This window comes from Jaculus jaculus, chromosome 16 (genome assembly GCF_020740685.1).
Source record: "Jaculus jaculus isolate mJacJac1 chromosome 16, mJacJac1.mat.Y.cur, whole genome shotgun sequence".
Classification (NCBI taxonomy): Eukaryota; Metazoa; Chordata; class Mammalia; order Rodentia; family Dipodidae; genus Jaculus; species Jaculus jaculus.
In genome coordinates this window covers 34,568,613-34,585,397 of record NC_059117.1, presented here as the reverse complement: position 1 = coordinate 34,585,397, position 16,785 = coordinate 34,568,613, and the positions used below count along the sequence as shown (strand labels likewise).

Genomic DNA, 16,785 nt, shown 5'->3' with positions numbered 1-16,785 from the left:
ACCTGTGATTAGTTCCCATCGCTGAATTCAACAAAGTCCTGTCTCAGTAGCTCTGGCTCTTCCTCACTCCACATTATACCTATCACTGGCTAAGAACATATGTTGAGTGCCATTTCTTTGATCTTTATCCTTGCCAGAGTAAAAAAAGATTCTAAACACTGAAAAGCAGGACAAATAACTTGCTCAAAACTAGAATCTGGTAGACTAAGACTTGAACCATGTTTCGCCATAGTATTTCCACAACAATACATTTGTGTATAAACCTCATGCATATCATGCTACTTAGAAGATTCTTGAAGATGCACATGTGCCTTCCTCAACACAGGGGCTAAGCATTGTATTATGTTTCATTACTTTGCCAAGTCCTATTGAAATGATGGAAAGATACATTTTTTTTTAAAGGAGATGGGCTCTCTTATTTATTTATTTATTTATTTAAGAGAGACAGAGAAAGAGGCAGAGAGAGAGAGAGAGAAAGAATGGGCACACCAGGGCCTTCAGCCACTGCAAACAAACTCCAGAAACATGTACCCCCTTGTGCATCTGGCTTCTGTGGGTCCTGGAGAATCGAACTGGGATCCTTTGGCTTTTCAGGCAAATGCCTTAACCACTAAGCCATCTCTCCAACCCCAAGATAGATTTTTTTTTAAAGTATTCAAACTAATGCTGAAAATAAGATAAAGTGTGCATGGCAGATAAGAAACCAAACTTAAATGAATATGATGAGACACTGAATGGAAAAAAAAAAAACAAAGTTAATATATAGATCATCTAAGAGACTAATCACAGGGTTTTTTTTTTTTTTTTTTTTTGAGGCAAGCCTAACAGACTGGCCTTTTTATGAGACAGAGAGAAAGAATTGGCACACCAGGGCATCCAGCCACTGCAACTGAACTCCAGACGTGTGTGTCACCTTGTGTGCATGAGCGATCTTGCTCATGTATCACTTTGTGCATCTGGCTTATGTGGGATCTGGGGAGTTGAAAATGGGTCCTTCGCAAGCACCTTAACCACTAAGCCATCTCTCCAGCCCCCACATTTTTATTAATAAAAGAAAAATTAAAAGACAACAATAAGACTAGGGTTCTCTCAGTTTATGCTGCTAGTGCCTCACATCTTTGTGTGCTTTTTTGTATTTTGCCTGTAAGTTAATGTTCTTTGGAACTGTATCTTTAATAATTCCATAGGATTTGGATTTATTATTCCTAATAAAAGTTTTGAGTCTGTCAAATTTATTGAGGCATGATCAACACAAAGCCACTTTATAATAAATTATTGGGAAAAGTTGTTTAGGGAAAATGAGTTAAAAATCATGTGCTTTCAAAAAATGGAAGTTTCTGATTGGAAATTCTCAGGGGATATTTTCTTTGCCTATTCCCTGTGTTAAAGAAAGGAGACTTTTCCTGGTACAATATTGTTGTTAATTACTTTTAAATAATGCCAGCCCTTGGAGGAGTTGGCTTATAGCTTCATATAGGAATCTCTTAGCAGACTACTCACCCTAAAATAGGCCCTAGCATGTCTAGCCTCTGTACAGTCATCAAAACAGAAGCCCAGGACTTCTTCAGTTTTATCAGGAGCCTGCAGAAGGAAGGCCAGCTTTGGTGTCCCTTTTTTCCAGTTCTCTCAGTGATATATTTCAAAAGTTTTCTTTAATATTTTAAGTACCATATTTGCTTTTTTCAGTATTCATGTAACTAATCTGCCATAGTACCAGAAATGAAGCTTTATATTCTTTTTTTTTTTTTTTTTGCATGTATGGTATATGAGCATGTGTGTTCAAGTGTGTGTGCACATGTACGCACACACATGTGGAGGCTAGGAGACAACTTCAGGTGTCATTCTCAGATATGTAATTTACCTCCTTTGAGACAGGGTCTCTCATCAGCCTGTGGCTTACCTATTAGTCTAGACTGGCTGGCTGGTGAGCTCTAGGGATCTTCCCATGTCTGCATCCCCAGTGCCGGGATGAGAAGTGTGTGCCATTGTGCCTGGCATTTTTGCATGGATCATGGGATTTGACCTCAGGTCCTCATGTTTGCAAGGTAAGCACTTTACCAACTGTGCTACCTCACCAGCCTGCAAACTCAACTCTCTTATTGCTCCATTTTGTTCTGGTTAACCATCTATCCGTGATGATTTGAATGCAAAATGTTCCCAGAGTATCATATGATTTTGATTAAGCCCATACTTAATCCTCAGCTGGTGAAGCCTTTGGGAGGAGTAACCTTACTTGAGGAGGCGTGTCTTGCAGTGTTCCCCCCACCAGCCCCCAGCCCTACTTGCTGCCTCCTCTCTGCTGATGTGTGAAGACGTGATGCCCAGCAGTCTGCTTCAACTATGCATTTCCACTATCATGAAACTTTCCCTTGAAACTTTAATCTGGAATAAACCTTGTCCTTCCATAAGCCTCTTCTGGTTAGGTATCCTGTCCCAGTAATGTTAAGGTAACTTCTGTACCATGTTGTTAAGAGATAAACAATGCATGATTTTTCTCCACAAAGACCTTATAATGAGTTTCAAACATGTAAGAGTAAAAAAATAATTACTTGGGCTGGAGAGATGGCTTAGCAGTTAAGCGCTTGCCTGTGAAGCCTAAGGACCCCAGTTCAAGGCTCGATTCCCCAGGACCCATGTTAGCCAGATGTACAAGGGGGCGTACACATCTGGAGTTCGTTTGCAGTGGCTGGAGGCCCTGGCGCACCCATTCTCTCTCTCTCTATCTGTCTCTTTCTCTCTCTCTCTCTGTCACTCTCACATTAATAAATAAAAATTAAAAAATAGTTAATCTTACAAGAACATGAACAAAAAAGGCAAAATGATGAGTGATAGAATATGCTGAGAGGCATTACATATGGAAAATTAAAATTTCCACTTGATTTTAAAATTTAACTTGTATTTTTTTAAACAGAAATTAAATCCAGAATAGAGTGGATTTGTAATTTGTAGAAATAACAGCTTAAGAAAACAAAACATCCCAACACATTGTAAGAGGGGCAATGAGCTATGTGAAGGAGGTGATGAAAGGGAGACTGGCAAAAGGAAACTCAGCAGTACCAATAGGTGAGTGAGGACAGAGGCACAAGTATTTTGCCACTCTGGCTTGGAGACAATTGAGCAGAGAATGGCTGCAAACTCATTAGTTTAGTCTACATGAAGAAGGAAAGATCAGGGTGTGTGTGTAAGCATAGATTCCAAAACACTGATGGGAAATATATAATGTTTAAGAGGAATAGCAAGTAAGTGGAGGAGGAAGAGTCTGAATGGCAAAGTAGCATTCCCAGGATGTCTACTAAAAGATGGAAGAACCTATTCAATGACAGGCTAGTTAGGCAACTGGCCAGGTGTGCTGGGGCAGGTCTGTAATCTCAGCACTTGGGAAGTAAAGGCAAGAGGATGGAGAGTTCAAGGTCATCCTTGGCCACACAGACAGTGTGGAAGCCAGCCTGGGATACAATAGATCTTGTCTTAAAAAAAAAAAAAAAAAGGCTGGTTGGGGAGATTATTCAGTGGTCAAAAGTGCTTGCTTGTAAAAGCCTGCAGGTCTGGGTTTAATTCCTAAACTACTGATATAAGCTAGATGCAAAACGAAGTGTAAGGGTCTGGCATTCATTTGCAGCAGAAAGTGGCCTAGCATCCTCTCACACTCATGCAAATAAAAATTTAAAACACCAACAAGCAACATAGAGGGAAAAAAACACATGAATAAATATATACATAAATAAATGAAGTCTTCACGTCCTAAACTTTCTATGTTCAACGGCATCCAAGGAAACATTAAGCTCTTGGTCTCTATTTATCTCATTTGAAGACAGGATACTCTGAACTTGAAGTGTACAGTATCTCCCTAAATAATCCCACTCAGGAGATGGTTTAGCTACTTCTCTATGCTACTTCCCTCCCCCTTTGTTCAGCCAAGCTCCTTATTAAGCTCTGCATTCACATATCCACTGCTTCTTAGACTTTCTTTTGGGGATGCTTAAAAAGAAACTGTAATCTTTCAATGTCTAATGAGAGAAATCATTAGCTCTTTCCCCACACCTACTCTTACTCCCATAACACACCTCTCCATAAATCACACCATCACTTACTGGTCAGAAGACTGGAAATCACCCGTGCTCCTTCCTTTCCCCCCACCAATGCTGTCTGATCAATAACCATGAGCTGATATTAACTCCTGTCTCCCTGGCTTCTCCTGCTCTGGGCATCACTGTGTTTGCTTTTGTTTCTGAAAGCAAGGTTTATAGACTCCTCACTGATCCGTAATTCCATTCATACTGAGGAAAAATTGCAACTCAAACTTTTCAGTCCTGGGAATTTCAGATTATCCAAATACATATGTGATAGAGCACCATCAAATTTCCTAGACATAAATTATGCTATTGAAAGTTGAAGTTAAAGTTCAGAGAATACATATTTCACTGACAAGGATTTTAGGTTTTCATAATAGAGTCAACGTCTTAATAACGAGGAGTTTTACTTTGTGACATTCAAGATTTTGCACTACATTTTTAAACACATCAGACAAAGGTACAATTATATTTATGTTAAGAGTTACAGTTTGTCAGATAGCTTATTAGATTGTTCTAAATGCATGTTTGGGTAAATTTTGGTTTATTAAACAATTATAAGTTGTCAGTCACTCTAAATCGATTTACTTGGTGAGCTGTAGAGAAATGCTACAAAATTTGGCTAAAGACCGCTTCACGTTGCTGGGATGAACAGCCAGGCCAGAAGCAGCTTATGGGAGGAAGGGGTTTGTTTCAAATTTATGGATACAGGGGAAGCATCTTCAGTGCTACAGAAGCTGTATACATCAAACTTACACACAGGCAGTGAACAACAACCCATAAAACCCAAAAGTAGGGGCTGGAGAGATGGCTTAGCAATTAAGGCATCCAAGGAAACATTAAACTCTTGGTCTCCATTTATCTCATATGAAGAAAGGATACTCTGAACTTGAAGTGTACAGTATCTCCCTAAATAATCCCACCGAAGGCCCCAAGTTTGATTTCCTAGCAAGCCAGTTGCACAAGGTGGCACATGTGTCTGGAAGTTGTTTGTAGTGGCTGCAGGCCCTGGCATGCTCATTCTCTATCTGCTCTTTTTCTCTCAGGTAAGTAAATAAAATTTTTTTTTTTAAATAAACAAAAGGTAGCCAGGTGTGGTGTCACACACCTTCAATCTCAGTGCTTGGGAGGCAGAGGTAAGAGGATCACCATGAGTTTGAGGCCACCCTGGGACTATAGAGTGAATTCCAGGTCAACCTGGGCTAGAGTGAGACCCTACAAAAAAAAAAAAAAAAGAAAAATAAACAAAAGTAACAAGCATGAACAGGAAATAAGCAGCAGGGACTCAAGACAGAACTCCACCTGCTCTCTTATATCTTTGGGCTGGAATTAGATCCATTCCCAAACACACCGTGGGGCTGGGCCACAGGATCCACCCCCTATGACACCTCTTCCAGCCACCTGCTGGAAATCCAAGATACAAGCTTTAATAAAACACCTAGATCTATGGGGGACATACATTCAAACTATCACAGACACTAAACAGTCACCCTTAAGGAGACCCATGTCCTACTTTAGTTGATGGGAAAACTCTAGGGATGAAAAAGCAGACAGACACCTTAGAGACAGAGGGTGGGTGTTAGAGAAGAATGGGCTGGGGCTGGAGAGATGGCTTAGCGGTTAAACCCCTTGCCCGCAAAGCCTCAGGACTCATGTTCAACTTTCCATGTCCCACATAAGGCAGACACACAATGTGATGCAAGCACACAAGGCTGCACATGTGCACAAAGGGGTGCACATGTCTGCAGTTCAAATGCAGTGGTTGGAGGCCTTGGCGTGCCAGTTCTCTCCCTCCCTTTCTCTCTCTCTCTCATAAAAAAGTAATTAAAAACAAAAAAGAAGAATAGGTTTAGGGAAGTTTTAAAATTACACCTCTGCAATAGAGGAGTAGCAGGAGTGGAGAAAGCTTTACTGTAAACCATATGTTGTTGCTGGTAAATCCCAGGGTCATAATTGGGCTATCCCCCATAGTGAACTATTGCCCACCCAAACAATGCAGACCATTGTTAAAACACTTGGTTACCCACCAGAACTCAGTGGTAAGACAGCACAGGATTTAGCCATAGGACATTGGGCGATCATGCTGGAATTGAGATGGAAGTCAGTTCCCTGACAGCGAGCTCTCACAGTGTGGGCAAGTGCTATGTGAGCTGAGCAGGGAGGTGAAAGACACAAACAGTGTGAACAAGCAGTGGATCTGCAAAGTTTAAAAGCCACTAGGCAGGCAAAATGTACTATCTGGTGCAATAGTGGCACATAAATTTTAAGTAATAAACTGCTCTCTGATTGAATATGAGGCCTACTCCATGGAAGGGAATTTATGCCTGTCACTGAGGATCAAGCACGAAGCCTATGGCTTGGAAAGTCATATACCCCAGAGGTAAACTTCCACTGTTCTTTGGCTAAAAGGAAAAGCTATAACCATCAAAAAGTCTACTACATGTCTCTATCTATTGTGATCCATGCTACTCTCACTCTTGGCTAGTGAATCTGCTTTTTACAGATGTCAGCAAATACCAGGAAGGTTCAAGACCCACCAAAATGACACATAAAGATAGCCAACTGCCTAACAAGAGATAAGTTATCTCTATCACATCTGCCAGGGCTCAGGAAACATTACAGAAGTGATGAATTAAATATGAGTGCTGGTCTCACTGCTGGCCAGGGAACTTTCCCTAGGGAGATGGCTGTAGACACTGAAGAGACTCAAGACTCATCAAAGCAGAAAACCAGAGGCTGCTGAGAGCTCAGCACTAAAGAAACAACATGTCCTCCAAGCCTCAGGGAACACTGTGGAAGAAAGCATGTAAGAGCCACAGAGTGAGAAGATGTGCTCTGACACATTTCCCACCCTCACCCCGGCCCCACAGACACTGACTGGTGCGTTCCTGGACCCCAGAGTGATTATCAATAACCCCACTGGGGAGAACCCCAGTGGAATGGCCGCAGGGTAGGGGGGTCATAAGACTACAACCCAATGGGAATATGACCAATTTGTAATATGTTCATATATAAAGGCTCTCAATAAAAAAAATTATACCTCTGTTAAGCAAATCAAGACAAAATAGGAAAAAAGAAAGAAAGAAAATTGAATGAAGGAAGCTCAATGGCCCATGGAGCTTTTGGCACACTATACTTCTCTCTCCCCACCTAGGCTTAATTAGAGATGTTAAGTATTGCATTTGACCTTCATGCATTGATAGCAAAGTGACATGTTGACTTCTTGGAAATGGTTTCAACACCCCTGAAGAATGTTCTGGAACATACAGTGTCTCAATAGGTTTGTAGCCTTTGGGCTATTGACATTGCTGTGAATGCAGCCCAATGTGTTTCCTGTTGTTGGTGGCTCTACCACCAGTGGCGTGGGCGATTTGAGAGATCCAGGGGTAAACTCTTGTTTAGAATGCCTGTATCTATTCTAAGTCCATTAGAACAAAGACAGACGGCAGAGGACTGCCGTGATTCTGTGAGGTTCTAGTTTTAGGGAAATGCTATAAAAACACTGGCAATTTAAAGTCTGTTTAGAGACAAATATTAAGTAAATACAGTTGATATGCTGAGACAAGGCAAATAACTTAGTGTTTTGCAAACTGCTGACAGAGAGAGCTATGTAAACTAAACAGGAAGTAACCATTCTTAGGTTGGTAAAAACATTGTTTTTTGTCTGTAAGTTGGCAACTAGGAAAACAGGTCTGAATCCATGCAGGTGTATGAAAGTCGGGTCATGCTGGGGGCAGTCTGGTCTTTGGTGCAGATAGATGCTCAGGATAAGACTCAGAAATGCTACCAAGATGACACCCAGGGATTGGCCCCAAGGATGGGACCACAGACAGAGGAGACCAGCCAACTCACATGGCACACTTACTTTCCTTTTTTAATCGTTTTCCTGCCAAGCAGGGGGTCAAGGACTGGGTCTATTGTTTCCTTGAGATTTTCAATTAAGATGACATCACCAAAGGCCAAAGCCGCTTCAATGGCATTCAAAAAGCTGAAAATATAGTCAAAACTGAGATGGTAAATGGTAAAATAAGACAGGAAAAATGTTCAAAGTTATTTACATAATTAGGCTTATTTTATGTAGCTATTTTAAGTGAGAAAAAACTAGCTTAGAAACAAACATAGTATGCTTGGCCCCCTGGCTCCCCAGGTGGATTCTAACTTAGATCCCATAGAAATTCGGTATCATAACTAAGAGAAATTGTGCAATCATATTTTCCAAGTACAAATTGGCTACTTTAATAAATAGGCAATGTTTGAAATAGATTTAAATTATCTGATGAATCCTTTTAAAATATCAACTACTTACAGTTTTACCAAAGTTTTACATTTTTTACCTTTTAAAAATATTGATTTGACAGAGAGGAGGATGGAGAGAGAGAGAGAGGAGTGAAAGAGAAAATTAATGAATGAGTAGGGTGGCTGAGAACAAACTCAAATTACATGTGCCACTTTGTATGTCTGGCTCTATGTAGGTACTGGGGAGCTGAACCAAGGCCTTCAGGCTTTTCAAGTAAGGGCCTTTAACTACTGAGCCATCTTTCCAGCCCCTAAACATTTAAATCACTTAAAATGGTATATTATTATCTCATTGAATTCTCATTCTCCAAAAAGAATCTCTATGAGAAATCATTTCCTCCAGCTATTCAGATAAGTCGGGACTGTATCAGTACATGAACAGACACTTTTTATTTCACTTTATGTGTGAAAGGACAGTTTGGGTGGGCGGGGTTAAGGGTAATATTAGTGGGTCTCAAATAATTTATTCAACATTGGATAAAGGACAACCATGTGCAAAATATCTTCCTACTCATCAGACAGGACTGTCATGAGGATCCTGTGACACAAATCTCTGAATATACTCAGTTCTGAAAAAAAAAAGTCTGAAACCTAAGAAACCAGGCCTCCGGTGTTAGAACTGTAGCTATGTCAAATCCTTCGGTTGGCACACAATGTGTTTAGGACTCTTGACTTTGAACATCATTAGCCTACAAGGACAGATGGCAATACTGTGTTACCAAGCACTCTAAAGAAGGAATAGATCACATTCCCATCCCTAGGATATATATGCATTTTCCTCTCAGGTACAGTGTTTGCTCTATTCCTCAACATGATGCTTTTCCTCCAAGTAATTGGATGTTGCCTAATATAAATGCCCGTCTTTTTAAAAAAATTATTTTATTTATTTGAGAGAGAAATGGGCAGGGAGAGAGAGAAAGAGAGAGAGAGAGGGAGGGAGGAAGGGAGAGAGAGAATGGTGTGCCAGGGCCTCCAGCAACTGCAAATGAACTCCAGACCCCTGCGCCCCCTTGTGCATTTAGCTTACATGGGTCCTGGGGAATTTAACCTGGGTCCTTTGGCTTTGTAGGCAAGTGCTTAACCACTAAGCCATCTTTCAATAGAGTTAATTTATATGAAACATGAGCCTTCAAAGAGATAAATAGCTCCAAACTGACACTTTAAAATGGCAGAGGGGCTAGAGAGATGGGTTAGCAGTTAAGGTGCTTGCCTGCAAAGTCAAAGGACCCAGGTTCAATTCCCCAGGACCCATAGAAGCCAGATGCACAAGGTGACGCATGTGTCTGGAGTTTGTTTGTAGTGGCTGGAGGCTCTGACATGCCCATTCTCTCTGTGTCTCTTTTCTTTTCTCTGTGAAATAAATGAATACAAATTTTAAACAATATTTTTAAGTGGTGGAAAGGTCAAATGCCAAGACTCTAAAAATCAGACCCACTTCATAACATTCCAGTCAAAACACACATACCCTTTCTGGCCTAAATGTGTGACTTTTAGGTCAGTTCCATACTTTTTCTTGATCCACTTAATTCCCTGTTGTTGAGGATCTATCATCAGGGGCCACCGCTCACAGTACGTTAGGATGGTGGCATTCTCGGTTGACATCCTATCACTGGGTAGTCCCTCATTATTCCAGGTGGCAACTGTAGCATCATCTGTCAGTGTGGCAATCACGTCCAGGGCTTCCGTTATAGGGATGGAAACCTTGAAGGCAAGGGTGAATACAATCAGCTGGGATCACTGCAGAAGTGGAAGACGCATCATGGGAAACAAGATCAGACCCAAGCCCAAGGACAAAACTTTAGGGAACACATGAGAATTTTCTAGTGACCCCCAGTAACCAATAGTGTCTCTCACCTTCAAATCCAATGTGACCTGAATGGCCCTGTCTTTACCTTTCAGAACCCACCCAACTGTGGGCTGAATGTCTGCTTTAGTAACTGCATCTCTCAGCTTCAATTGAAAGGGACTCTGACACACACACACACACACACACACACACACACACACACACACACACAAAACCTACCTACCTATCTATACTATTTCAACCAAGTGAGAGGGAATTAGGCAACAAGAATAACAGCAGTGTGGTGGTTTGACTTAAGTGTTCCCTATAAACACGTGTGTTCTGAATGTTAGGTACCTAAGTTGGGAATTGGAGCCTGAGTGGAAGAGGTGTGTTGTTAGGGGTAGTCTTAGGGTGTTTTAGCCAGCTCTCCCTTGCTGGAATCCAGCTCACTCTCCTCTTTCTATCGTCTAACTGCTGTGGCGGAGGTGATGTCTCACTTCTGCTCATGTCATTGTTTCCCCTGCCATGATGGAGCTGCCCCTGGAGTCTGTAAGCCAAAATAAGCCCTCTCCTCCCACAAGCTGCTTTCAGTCGGGCGCTTTGTGACAGCAACGTGAAGGTGACGACAACAGGTGAGGATCCAGGGGCTGCTGTGCCATGAAGTCATCGCTGCAGTGAGCTTAGCATCCATTGTCCTCCCGTTTATTTTCTGCACAGACTTCTGAGTATTGCTGCATTACTGTGACTTCAGTAGTAAGAAATTAAAGATAAAGACTTGCATTCCTGCAAGGACTTCCTGTGCTTAGGATATAGTTTAAGCCCCTTTTCTTAGTTGATGGGGAACCTAATATGTGCTCTTACTAATTCTGTAAGGGTCATCTTCGTCACACTATGTAACGTCCATCTACGTGGCAGAACTCTGAGAGCACCGACCACAATCACATATAATGACATAGTACTTCATAAACATTTCCCTTTTTGATTTTGATTTTTGTGTGTATGCATGCAACATATATATGCACTTATGTATACATGTCTAATCATAGAGTTTGGGCACATGCATGTGTGTGGATGCATGTCCATGTGTGTGCATGTGGAGTCCAAAGGCTGAGCTGGATATCCTCCTCAATTATTTTCCACTTTATTTTTTGAGACAGAGTCTCTTTTGGAACCCAGAGCTCACTGGCTCAACTAGACTAGCTGGTCAGAAAGCTCTAGGGAGCGTAACGTTTCTGTCTCCTTAGTGCTGGGATAACAGACACATATTTCCATGCCTGACATTTTACATGGGTACTGCCAATCCAAACTGAGGTCCTCATGTTTGCACAGCAAGCACTTCAAGCACGCAGTTATCTCCCCAGCCCTCATTTGTTAACATTCCAATACCTAAGCAGCAAGAGCTTCTGCTTGCCTTGAAGCCATGAAGCCAAGCCTCAACAGTGCTTTTCCCAATAGCTAATAAGTTACGCTCCCATCATTTACTGATCCATACATTACTTCCCATAGTGATATGCAATAGATGCTTTAGCATATATAAATTTATTTAAAATATCTATTGACAGTGTAGCAACCCCCTTAGATACAAAACATATTGAGCTGCCACACAGTCCAGCAAGTTCTAATGCAGTATAGACACAAGAGAAATAAAACCTGCATACCAAAAACTGAAACATTGTTATTTCAATGTCCACAGCAGAATTTTTCATAATAATCAAAATGTAAAAACAGGTATCCATCAATTTATAAATGGATAAATAAAAATTGATACATTTACATAATAAAATTCAGGCGTACAAGAAATAAAATATTTGTAAAGGCTACAATATGGGCAAATTTTAAAAACTCACTAAGCAAGTCAGTCAAAAAATATTATATATTATATGACTTCATTTACATGAAACGTCCGTAATAGGAAAATCTACCAACATATCTAACAGATTATTGGTTGCCCAGGCGTGTGAAGAATGGTGTGATTGGGGAATGGGTGACAACTAATGTAGTTTATTTGGGGGTGGTAAAAATATTCTAAAACTGACTGTGGCAGTGGACATACATCCTATGAATACTGTATCACACTCTATTTTTAAAGGCTTTTTTTTTTTTCTTAACTTATTTGAGGAAGAAAGACACAGAAAAAGAGAAAGAGAATAAGTGAGCATACGGGTGGCCGCTTGTTACTGCAAAGAAGATCCATATAGACGACTGTGCCACTTTGTGCATCTGGCTTTATGTAGGTACTGGGGAACTGAACCCTGGCTGTCAAGTAGGTGCATTTAACTGCAGGCCATCTTTCTAGCCTACCGCATCATACTTTAAGTAGGTAAATTACATAAGCATATGAATAATATCTCAAACAAATGAAATACTGTGTATTCACAATTTTCAGCCTCCATTCTGGGACAGAGTGAAAAAAAATCTCACATAAAATCATTGCTCCTGTGGATCTCACATTATAGTTGGGTGAAAGGATAGCTATTAACCTAATGAATGAATTTATGAAATCATATATCATAAAGTGATAAAAGCTACGGTTTAAAAACTTCAGCTAATGACAGAAAGCTGGAAGAAGCCATTCTACAAGTAGTTCAAGGGGAGAAAGAGATACCACCAATGAAGATACTCAACAGTGGACATAGAAAGCTTTATAATTGGCCAGCCAGGCCAAATGAGCCAATGGGTGCAATAGTGACATGTCTGTCATGGTGGAAGCCAAATGCCCTCCAACTGGACTGGGGGCCCACTCCATGGGGGGGAATACATCCCTGATACTGAAAACTTAAAACAGGGGTAGTCATGAGCTCTAGGGGTGTAACAACTGCTGATGTCTAGATAAGTGTATATACTATGCTTATCAAACTGCCCAGTAAGCACTTCTCTTAATATTTATACCCCTATATTAATGCTACTCTCACTTTGGTTAGAGAATCTTCTCTTTTCAGATGGCAGTGACCTTGGGATGACTCAGAAAGTATCACAGTCCTGGAAAGAAGTGACTGAAGTACTGAGTAACATCTCGATCACACCTTCCAAGGCTCAGGGGTCTAATGTAGAAGAGGTGGCGGAAAGAATGTAAGAGCCAAAGGAAGGGTAGGACTCCTTACAACATGCTCCTCCAGACACAAAATGGCCTGCATATCCATGACCTCACAGTGCCTGACACTACCTCCACAAGACCATCATGAGGATGAAAAGACCATGACATCAAAATAAAAGAGAGACTAATTGAGATGGGGAGGGGATATGATGGAGAATGGAATTTCAAAGGAGAAAGTGGGAGGGGGGGAAAGGGTGAGTATTATGGGATATTTTTTATAATCATGGAAAATGTTAATAAAAATTGAGAAAGAAATAAAAACTTCAGCTAAGCATGTAGTGCAGTGGCAGAGTGCTTGCTTTACCGTAGGCCAGGTCCTGGGTTTGCTCCTTCATGCTGCAAAAACAAACAAACAAGAAGCATGATGAGATGTGCTGGGAGATGAGGAGTCTTAGGTGTGTTAACTGAACTTGATGGATGGGAATGAGACACGCAGATGTCCTTGCAGAAAATACTCCTAGGCAGGAGGATGATCCAGTGCAAGGGGCCAGCGATCGGAATGCCCATGGTACGTTCCAGGCAGGCTGGTACGACTGGAGCAAGAGAGGAAGGAGCAAGCGGGAGGAGAGTCAGTGGAACCAAGTGAATGTCTGAAGCTCCTGTAGAAATTCTGGTTTAGTTTTGAGTGTCCTGGAGAATAACCCTAGCGATTTTAGATGAAATCTGGTTGCACTTTAAAACAATCAGACTAGCTGCTAAGTTGAGAGGATGTTTTGGGGATGAATAAATGGAGAACCAAAGCAAGCTGTCTGGAAGTTCTTACAGCAAACCAAGAGAAATACAATGGTTTGGACCAGGATGTCAGCACTGGGCTTGGCAGAAAGTGATCAGATTCTCCAAGTACTTTACACATGTAGCCTGTGCCATTTCTGGATGGAGTGGGCATAGATGCTAAAAGAAAAAAGAGAAAAAAAAATGGAGCTTCCGGTTAAGATGGCGGCGTAGGTACCACGCCAAAGCAGCCTAGGGGGGAAAAAGACCAAAAAAACTCAGCAAAATACACACTTTTACTAAAAAGTGAGGTGTATAGGAAATTGAGGCAGCAGCGGAGAAGTAGAAGAGTTCCAGAGCACCCAGAGCCTGCACAGGCGGGAACAGCGGCTCCGGGGCGGCTCGGCCACCCGCCGCAGCCGCGGAGCGGCAGAAAGCCGCAGGACTCTCGGCTCGAGCCGCAGGACAAGCCAGGTGCGGGATTTTCCCCTCACACCGCGCTCTCCGCAACTCGGGAAACGTGAGGGGAGAGCGGCAGCGAGCAACGGAGGGAAGAGCAGACCGCGAGGTAGAAGCACACGTGGAACAGCGAGACAACCAGAGCAGCCGCGGCTCCCTCCCCTCCCCCACCGCCTGAACCCAGCTCCAGCGAACACAGCAGTGGCCCGGGACCCGGCCATGCCAACTTGGGCTGAGAGCAGGACCCAAGCAGGAGCAGAGTTCGGCAGCAACTTCAGCGGCTCCAGCACCGGTACCAGTGGCCCCAGCAACAGCAGACCCAGGAGCGGCAGCAGCGGCAGATCCCGCAGCAGCGGCTTCGGGGTGAGCAGCGGCGGTGGACACGGCAGCGGCAGCTTCAGCAGCGGTGGTGGCTCCGGTGGTGGCAGCTACAACAGCAGCAGAGGCAGCAGCAGCGGCTCAGTTTGCCCCATAGGAAAAGCAAGTGCCCAGCTCCAGAAATCAGAACAGCAGCCCGACGACCCAGGCAGCAACTTGACTGAGACCACAATCACCCAAGGTAACTGGGATTGCACCAGGGAAGGGTCTCACTTGGTCACAAGCTGACTTGGATACCTCAACAGACCAGAAATCTAAACCTCTTTGTTGATAGAGGATCTGGTCATTATAATAACTACTCTTGCATACATACTCGGGGCTGTTTTTGATTGAATGTGTACAGTGTTTAGTTAAATTTTAGAATCTACCAGTATTTTATTCCACTCAGCCTGCTTGAATACTCCTATAGCAGGGAAACTCCACCCCTAAGAACATCTTTGTAGATACTCTGAGAGTCTTAAGAGCCACACCTAATACCTTAAGGTCCTACCCTGAAAATATATTACATCAAATCAATTGATACAGCTAAGAATACACAGCTAGCTAGAAAATCCAAGCATTAACTTAATCCAAGATGCAAAAATATATATATTATAACACAAGAAACACTAAAAAGCAAGACGATATAAATCCACCTAAAAGTATTAATGCATCAGAAATGTCCTCCAGTGAGAAAGAGTTAGAGGAAATGCCTGAGAAAGAGTTCAAAAGAATAATTATAAATATGTTCAAAGAGGTCAAAGAACACATGAAAACAATCAAAGAAGAAATCAAAGAGGAAATCAAAGAGGAAATCAAAGGAATCAAAGAAGAGGCAGGACACCAATTTAATGAAATAAAGAAGGCAATACAAGACATAAATAGGGAAATAGAAATAATAAAGAAAAACCAGTCAGAATTACTAGCAATGAAGAACACAGTTAATGAAATAAAAAACTCTGTAGAAAATCTCACCAGTAGGATGGATGAGGGAGAGGACAGAATATCTAAGCTAGAAGACCAGGTGGCAGACCTAATGCAGTCCAACAAAGAGAAAGACAAACTTATAGAAAAGTATGAGTGGGAATTTCAAGATATTCGGGACACTATGAAAAGATCCAATATAAGAATTCAGGGCATAGTAGAAGGAGAAGAACTCCACTCCAGAGGCATACTAGGCATCTTCAACAAAATCATAGAGGAAAATTTTCCCCAAATTGGGAAAGAGGTGCCAATACAGATACAGGAAGCCTTTAGAACCCCAGCCAGACAAAACCCAGAAAGAAACTCTCCTCGCCACATTATACTCAAACTTCCAAACACACAAACCAAAGAAAAAATATTGAAAGCAGTTAGAGAGAAAAATCAAGTTACCTACAAAAGCAAGCCCATCAGGATTACAGCAGATTATTCAACACAAACTTTTAAAGCCAGAAGGGCTTGGAGTGATATATTCCAAGTTCTGAAAGATAACAACTGTCAACCAAGGTTACTTTATCCTGCAAAGTTATCCATCCAAATAGATGGAGAAATAAAGACATTCCATGACAAAAGCAGGTTAAAGGAGTATCTGAAGACAAAACCAGCTCTACAGAAAATACTTGATAGAATCCTCCATGCTGAACAAAAGGAAAAGCACACATATAAGGAACCTAGAAAAAACCAGCTATACTCAAATACCAGTTAACAGAAGAGAGCACAGGTAGAACAAGTAACACACACACACACACACAAATGGCAAACATAAATACACACCTTTCAATAATATCTCTTAATATCAACGGTCTCAATGCCCCAACGAAAAGACATAGATTTGCAGACTGGGTTAAAAAGCAGGATCCTACAATTTGTTGTCTCCAAGAAACTCACCTTTCTACAAAGGATAGACATTATCTTAGGGTGAAAGGTTGGAAGACGGTGTTTCAAGCAAATGGGCCTAGAAAACAAGCAGGGGTTGCTATCCTAATATCAGACAGGGTAGACTTTAGTCCGACATTAGTCAAAAAAGA

At 41.7% G+C, this 16,785-nt stretch overlaps 1 protein-coding gene across 1 annotated transcript in view; it reads right to left on the bottom strand.

Annotated features, from left to right (window-relative positions):
* Positions 1 to 16,785, bottom strand: part of LOC101608958 (dynein axonemal heavy chain 11) — a 165,579-nt gene that overhangs the window by 55,181 nt on the left and 93,613 nt on the right. Inside the window, exon 24 of the mRNA XM_045135855.1 lies at positions 9,832 to 10,067. Coding sequence (XP_044991790.1) covers positions 9,832 to 10,067 — 236 coding nt within the window. The remainder of the gene's footprint in view (positions 1 to 9,831; positions 10,068 to 16,785) is intronic.